Source organism: Electrona antarctica, assembly GCF_951216825.1.
Source record: "Electrona antarctica genome assembly, chromosome: 3".
Taxonomy (NCBI): Eukaryota; Metazoa; Chordata; class Actinopteri; order Myctophiformes; family Myctophidae; genus Electrona; species Electrona antarctica.
In genome coordinates this window covers 9,536,547-9,544,696 of record NC_136808.1, presented here as the reverse complement: position 1 = coordinate 9,544,696, position 8,150 = coordinate 9,536,547, and the positions used below count along the sequence as shown (strand labels likewise).

Below are 8,150 nucleotides of genomic sequence, written 5' to 3'. Positions count from 1 at the left end.
CGCTGGTCCATAGCTCTAATGCCCGGGGGGCACGCTGGTCCATAGCTCTAATGCCCTATGGCGGGGGGCACGCTGGTCCATAGCTCTAATGCCCTATGGCGGGGGGCACGCTGGTCCATAGCTCTAATGCCCTATGGCGGGGGGCACGCTGGTCCATAGCTCTAACGCCCTATGGCGGCGTGCCCCCCGGGCATTAGAGCTATGGACCAGCGTGCCCCCCACCATAGGGCATTAGAGCTATGGACCAGCGTGTCTGCAGGGCATTAGAGCCATAGGATTGGCTGAAGGCGGACCGATCTGATTGGCCGAGGAATCTGTCAATCAGAATGATTGACAGATTCCCTCAGCCAATGAGGACGTTCGTTAACGCCCAACGTCAGAAGAGTCTCAAAAGTAGTCTCAAAGGTCTCACAGATTTGTAACTGACAAGCTCAGATTTGCAACTCACGTGAGTGAACTCACAGGTTCACATTTGTCTTTTGTATCCACAAGTTCAGATTTGTGTTTTGTATCCGTGTTTCGCGTCTGTGTTTTGTATTTGTGTTTTGTATTTGTGTTTTGTATCTGTAATTTGCATCTGTGTTTTGTATCCGTGTTTCACATCTGTTTTTTGCATTTGTGTTTCAAACACAGATGCAAAACACGGATACAAAACACAGATGCAAATTACAGATACAAAACGCAAATACAAAACACAAATACAAAACACAGACGCGAAACACGGATACAAAACACAGATTCGAATTACAGATACAAAACACAAATACAAAACACAAATACAAAACACAGATGCGAAACACGGATACAAAACACAGATGCAAAATACAGATACAAAACACAAATCTGAACTTGTGGATACAAAACACAAATGCGAACCTGTGAGTTCACTCACGTGAGTTGCAAATCTGAACTTGTGAGTTACAAATCTGTAATATCTACTGTGAGACTTTTGAGACTGTTCTGACTCCATAAACTCGAGTCGTGACAAATCATGACAACACAATTTTTTGGGCCGAGCAAATAATTAGAAAGAAGAAAAAACAACACTACAACACTTTTTTTGTTGTTTTTCTTCTTTGTAATTATTTGTTTGGTCCAAAGTATTGTTTGTGTTGTCATGAGTTGTCACGACTCGAGTTGGCTTTGTCCGCGGCGTAACCGTCTTTAAATAAATACTTTTTGAAATGTCTATGGGAAAAATGCATTGGGATTCATTTCCTGGTCCATGGTAGGGGGCGGGACTGCGACGCTCTATAGACACGCCACATATGTATCAGTCAAAGGATTCAAATGCTCATTTCCTTTTTGACACAATGATATAAAAAGTAGACATTTTACATTTTTCAAATATTTTATTCTTTTTTGTCTGAAATCACAGCCATATATTCATAAATACCTAATTACTACATTCAACAAAGAATATATTACATTACAATGAATTCAAACAAGTACATTTTAAAAACAGTATTTCACAGCATCTAGACATCCTCCACTGAGTAGGGGGGGTGGGGGGAGGCTATTGCGTAGGCGTGCGTGGGTTGGAGACAAAGGGTAGGGTGTCTGGGCGACTGGGGATCTATTTCCGTCCATGCTAAACCCCTTATCCCTAAACTACTTTGACTTTTTTTGATATTTTGAAAAACATTTTTGAATAGTTAAAATAGCCAATCTACCTGTTGTGAGCTTGTAGATTGGCTATTTTAACTATCCAAACTATTGAATAGTTACATTGAACTATTTAAAAATAGCCTAACTATAGCAACAAAAAAAAGGCAAAGTAGTTTAGGCGTTTAGTTTAAAGGGTTTAGCATGGACGAAAACAGAGCCCTGGGTGTCTTACTGTACTGAACTTCCCTCCCTCGCCCATTGGCAGCAAACCTCCTAACGTAAATGCTCCTTAAAGGCTCAGTGAATCTCAAGCTTTTTTTCATTTCAAGGACCCCCAGTTTACTATGCATTATAGGCCACAGACTCCCATAACTCTGAGTTTACAGGTGGCTCCATTTGCACACTCTCAAGAGTTGCCAGTAATTCTTACCTGGGGGACTCCCTGGAACGCACGGACCCCACTTGGAGAGCCACTGCCTTAGCTAACTGATAGCCAGTGCTCAATGTTTTTGAATGGATACTTGGTATCCGCCTGATAGTCTGAAATGGCTCTAATGCATGGCCTCGTAGTACACTTTAGGGTCGGTCCTCATTTATAGAATATCATTTTAGTTGTTATATGATCAGGCTGAAGTTCTGAAACCTGTGCAATTAAAAGCATGTCTCGGTTTTCATCCACTCTGCATGTAATAGCTCCTTAGTTTTACACGCCTGCTTCTGACTTGATATGTGCACGTTGTATGAAAGAGCCACGAACATCAATTGTGATAAAGGAATACACACAGCACAATGCCGTGTAACAGGAAAAGTGGTGGTTCGTGAAGATGTTCAGATGGAGAAGCTACTTCTTGTTGATGTATTCCATTCAAATTCGCAGACACTTGTGTATACAGTGGATGGAAGGTGCAGTTGCAGCATTGTGTCATTTGTTTAAGAAATTAGGGGCACACACATACACAATAAAATAAAAGCTTCAAGTTAAAAAAAATGAAACCCAAATACATTCTTAAATGCATTTCCCTCACATGATGTCATCCTTTTTTCATACCCCAGTCCAACATTCATAAGACCAAATACTGGAGAAAACACTGTAGAGTCAAATTAGTGAAAAGAGGGTATATTCCAATCACAGTGTCAAGCTCTCAGCTGGGCCAATTGGCTGCCACTAGGCAGCGCAGAGCTCCAAATGAACGCTATAATTTAAATACTCGGTGGTGTTGCTCGCCGTGAATAGATCCACACGCAACACATTGTGAGCTTTGCGGATCAGGTTTTTGACACAGTCGTACAGCAAATTAGAAATTAGCCTTTGGTGGCCGAGGGGGATAGACAAAAAAAGGACAACTGAAAGACTGTGAGGGGCCAATACAGTGGCTTGGTAGTCAGCAGATTGATTGGGCTTTTACATATCGTAGACGCACACCTTGGAACTATTGTGAGCATCTCATTTAGCTCATATCATTTAGTATTGGCAAACTAGAACCCTCTCGATGCCTTTGGATAGGAGGGTCCGTTAGTGTAGAGGAAAAATAATGCAGGTTTCCACAAATTTGACACCAAAGGAAACCGGGTCAAAATCATACAGTTGGCCATTATGGTTCAGAGGTTGTGGCTAGATTTAAAACAAATCATTAAAAATGTTCTTACATGACATATCGTTTGGCACTATATTTTATGGCTGCTGCAGAGGGCTAGTATCTTGTGTGTGTAAGGCATATTAATTAGCAAATAATATTGGGTGATTTCTGGGTCTGCTGCAATGTAATGTTGAAGAGTGCGGGGTCAAGTTTCAAGAGGAGGTCCATAAGAACATGCATAACTGGCTACTGTTTTACACTCTTCCTATGCATTACACAGTCAAACCTTCAGTATGTAATTAACTCTGCGAGCATATAAATGTCATCAAATCCATTTGGTTACATTTGTACACTTAGAATTAAAGGAACACTCAGGGTTTTACAATGTAGGTGGGGACTCAATCGTATATTGTTCCTGAACTCCGTCTCCTACCCATGTCGATCATTAATCTATGTTGAGGAACGTCATAGGCTAAGGACTGATTTATACTCGGTTGAAAAGGGAGATCTACAAGATCAGAGCTGGTAAGATGTGCTTTTTCCGATGTGTGTGTGTGTGTGTGTGAGAGACACAATGTTCAACAAAGTATACATCAGACATAACACTAGTGCGACCGGGTGCAAGTGTGATACATGGCCTCACTAGTAAACCACTAGTCTCGCTTAGCCAGACAACTATTCCACAATCTCTGAATGATAGTCTGGAACTACACCTCCCAAAATCAGAGTAAGGAAGCTGCCATTTCCGTTCAAGAAAATATATCTTAAAATGATGTTTACATTCTATTTTTTTTACTTCCATTTCTGCTGAGCAGCAAGCTATATGCTTAGATGATTTCGATTTATATTAGGATACATTTGCGTGACTGTAAAAAACAAAACGGAAGTGGGGAGGAGGCTTCACTTCCGCTTTATATTTTACTCATGATCAGAGCTTCCGTTGCTCCAGGCTGTATGATGGAACAGCATTTGAAAATTGCAAAGGGCAACGGTCTGGCAACGTGAGTTTACTAAACCACAGGAACTATGACTGAACCAGAAGAGGTCCGACGCGTTTTTACTTGGGGAGAAAACCGGACAGAGAAAGCACAGTGCTGAGGAGTAGACGGTGACGTGAGAGGGCCAGGGGGCAGGACCTCTGAGGAAAGCTTGGCTGAGCTCGGAGGCTAGAGGGCCGGGGGGGAGCTGTCGCTGGATCTCATTTGAACAGAGCGTTGGAGGAGGGGAGAGAAGTGTAGGGATGGAGCTCGATAACCGACACCCGGAAAAAAAAATCTGATAACAAGCTTATCGAGTACCCGTTATGAATAAGCTTTGGGCTTATCAAGCCTGTTATCGAGCATAGCGGCCCATGACGTCATGTTTAAACAATCAAGACAAGAGGCGATCAAGGAATAAATGTAATCATCCATGCTGGCACAAACATGTCGGTCTAAAAGTGTATTGATACCTGCCAAACAGTGCTGTCCGGGTAAAGAAAATTACGTTTTTAAAGTAACGGTACACATACTAACCAGTTAACAGTTTCTTTAATGAACATTATTGTATTAGTAAAAAAGGTCACGGTATTTGAAGGCCCTAGTAAAAGATACTGGTTCTGTTCAGAATGTATCGTCTCCAGTCTTTCCACAAAATGTATGCTCGATAGTGGGCTCAATAAGAACCCTCGAGACGATAAGGTGTTATCAATAAAAAGTAACGAGCTCCATCCCTAGATAAGTGTATAGAGAGTATCGTTTCGTTTTGTCTCCGTCTCTCTGTAACACACACTGGAAAAGAGCAGCAGTACAAACACTAAAAGCAAGGCTTTCTTTTCCCCACCCCCGAAAAGCGTTAACATATAAAAATGGCAGGCTTTTTTTTTCTCTTTCTCTCTTTTAAAAGAACAATGATTAAAGTAATAAAAACATACAAAATTCTTTTTTAGTCTTCATATTATATACAATACAAGGCTGAAGCACCTTTTTAAAATTCTTATTCTCAATTTTGATTTTTATTTTGAAATAAAACATTTCCTTTATTCTTTCCAAAATGTGCATTTTTTCCTAACGTCCTTCCCTAATTCCAACAGTTCTTCGTTGTAACACAGTACCACCAGGTAGTTCTTCAGCTTCTCTTCGTTAAGTGCATTTCCAGTTCAAAGACCTTGTGTGGCTGCCATGGTAACATCAGTCTCATTGGCCAGAGAGAGAGGTGTGGGCATTTGTTTGGTGACGCGGCGTGTGTTGGGGCTTTTTGATCCCGTCCCCCCCAGGGGGAAGTCGCTCCCATAGTTGGCAGGATTGTCTGCGTGAGCTGTGACTGATGCAGGGACTGAACCTGAGAGAAGCAAGGACTGGAGTAGAGAACACACGTGCGTGTGTGTGTGTGTGTGTGTGTGTGTGTGTGTGTGTGTGTGTGTGTGTGTGTGTGTGTGTGTGTGTGTGTGTGTGTGTGTGTGTGTGTGTGTGTGTGTGTGTGGTGAATAATGAATATTGATCATCAGGTATAACCCCTTGTCCAGTACTCTCCTTGATCCCACGGTTGGTAGGGTTGGCAGACACTAGTGGCTCGTGGCACCATCCCTGGCTGGCCAAAAAAATAATAATACAAAATAAAACTGTCTGTCCTTCAATGTATGGTCCTGCTCCTCATACATGCATCCATCCACACGTCCATGCATGCATTCATATTCATTCATCCATCCACCCATCCAGCCGTCTGTCCGTCTTCTTTTTCCGTGGAGTCACGTTGGACCAGGCCATAAAAAATAAACTCTGGCAGTCTGAAAGTGGGGGCTGGCCAGGGCCCCCCGATACGAGGGCCATGGGGGTCAGCAGGGGGGTCACCTGGGAGGGTAGCCCTTGTAGTGGCCCCCGGCTCTGGGCCAGTGTGTCTGTGGCAGTGTCAGGCACTTCCTGAAGTGCTCCAGCTCCGCCTGCTGCTTCTCCCTCTCCACGGCCAGCTTCTGGCGCTGGGACATCAGCTCCTATAGACGCGGCACAGAGAACCAGAGTCAGTCAACACGCCATTTAGAATACACTAGAGCGAGGCGCCCGCTGGCCAAGTGGTCCAAGCGCATGCCACATAATAGGCTCTAGCCTGATCTGATATCATTAGGGTTTCTGGAAGACTGAAATAAATAAGAATAGGCCTATTTTTTGTGCAGGACACACTTCTATAGAAGACATGCTGACGTAGAGTTCCCAACCGTCCTGTAAAATACGGGATCGTACCGTATTTGGCAACTAAAAGACCTGTCCTGTAATGAACCGATACGGAGTGCACTTAATCCCGTATTTTGGGGTCGTGGAAGAATGACAGCGCGTTATGGTGATTCTCAGTCACTCGCTCAGTCGCTCACATGCGGACACACACACATACACACACAAGCAGAAGGGGCAGCTATCTGAGCTATGGGAACAGGAGCAAGACATGGAACCTGGTGTCTAGAAAGGTGCTAGGCACAGCTCATTGGTTAGTACTCTTCATAGGCATTATCGTATCTTACTAGAGTCAGAAAGTTCTAGTAGTAAGATAGAACTAAAAAAGAAGAAAAACTAAGTGCAGAGCTGAGTGGGAAAAAGATTCGGTGGATTTATGAAACAAAAGCTTTGCAGTTTGAAAGAGGATATTCAAGCTTTCCCTACAGCTGCAATGTTATTTAATACAAGCAGATCGCAGATGCAAATTGGATGAATGGGGAGTCAATGGATGGTATTGCAACTCTAGATTCATATCATTATAATAAATCTAGAGTTGCAAATTGCAAAGGACTGTGCTGTGCCAGTTAGCCTTGTTCATCAAGCAACTCTAGAGCAGTGGTTGCCAAACCTTTTCATGTCAAGGACCCCCAAATTGACACTAATGAGCCTGCGGACCCCCATTTTAAAACATAAAGGCTCTAGCAGTGATTCTCAACCCGTTTAATTTCAAGGACCCCCAGTTTGACATGCATTAGTCTACGGACCCCCATTTAATGGCATTTCTACCTCTGGGACCCCCAATTTATATTGAAAAATCAATGTTAATTTAACTCTGAAAGTATACAAATGGAACCAAATGGACTCAGAGTTATAGACCCATAAGTGTCCATTTGGTTCCAAACTATCATTTAGCTGGAGACCCCCTGGAACTCACCCCTGGACCCCACTTTGGGAACCACTGGCTTAGGCTAGTATGTACTGGATGTGAATTTAAAACAGAAGAGTGGGTACTGAGAAGCCTGTATGCTTTGTAAAATGGTCTGAAATAAGGTCAAGTTTATGATTTGAACATTTGACATTTAAGGCTCAATATTGTGTATGCTGTTAAACCTATAAAACCAAGTCCTTATGGCATACATTGGAAGGGGTAGATCAGTGCAGCCTGCAGATTCATTCAAGTCATGTATACTTTCCAAATCATACCTTGACTAACATTTTGATTTAGTTTTTTGTCAATTTCATACTGCTAAATGTTCAATGTAATTAAGTACCCCAACACTGATACGCCGTGATATTTTTTAAACCAATAAGATCAACTAAATCATATTATAATGCAAGTAGATGTAATGACTAATATTTATTCATAATAAAAATAATGCAAATAATAGCACTTTTACACTCTCAAACAGCTCATATACAGGTCAGGTAGTATTTGATATTCATTATATATAATATTACAATTACAATATTACAACTAGAAATATTGTTCCCGAAGAAACAATGTGGGGTCGCTGGAAGCCAAAAGATTGTACTGTGTTGTTTAATTTAATGTAATTGACCCGAAATTTAGACCTGAAATTGGGGGGGTTGACCGGAAATGACACGCGGGAGGTGTCCCTTATTTGAAAATCTAGGAGTTGTCAACCCTATGCTGACGTGACTTCTATGGAATCCAAATTGAGCAGTCATGGCAACTGAGAACTTTAATCCATGAGAATAGCTTAAATGGTAAGACCACTTTTTTAGAGGTTTGGGTTGTTTTCGTACCTTATTATGGGCA

General features: G+C 42.1%; 1 protein-coding gene across 1 annotated transcript in view; it reads right to left on the bottom strand.

Moving 5' to 3' along the window:
* Positions 1–5,156: 5,156 nt before the first annotated feature.
* gse1b (Gse1 coiled-coil protein b) overlaps positions 5,157–8,150 on the bottom strand; it is a gene marked incomplete at its 5' end in the record, with an annotated part of 31,285 nt that continues 28,291 nt past the window's right edge. The window contains 1 exon segment of the mRNA XM_079497466.1: positions 5,157–6,153. Within this exon segment, the coding sequence (XP_079353592.1) occupies positions 6,010–6,153 (144 nt within the window). The 3' untranslated portion in view covers positions 5,157–6,009.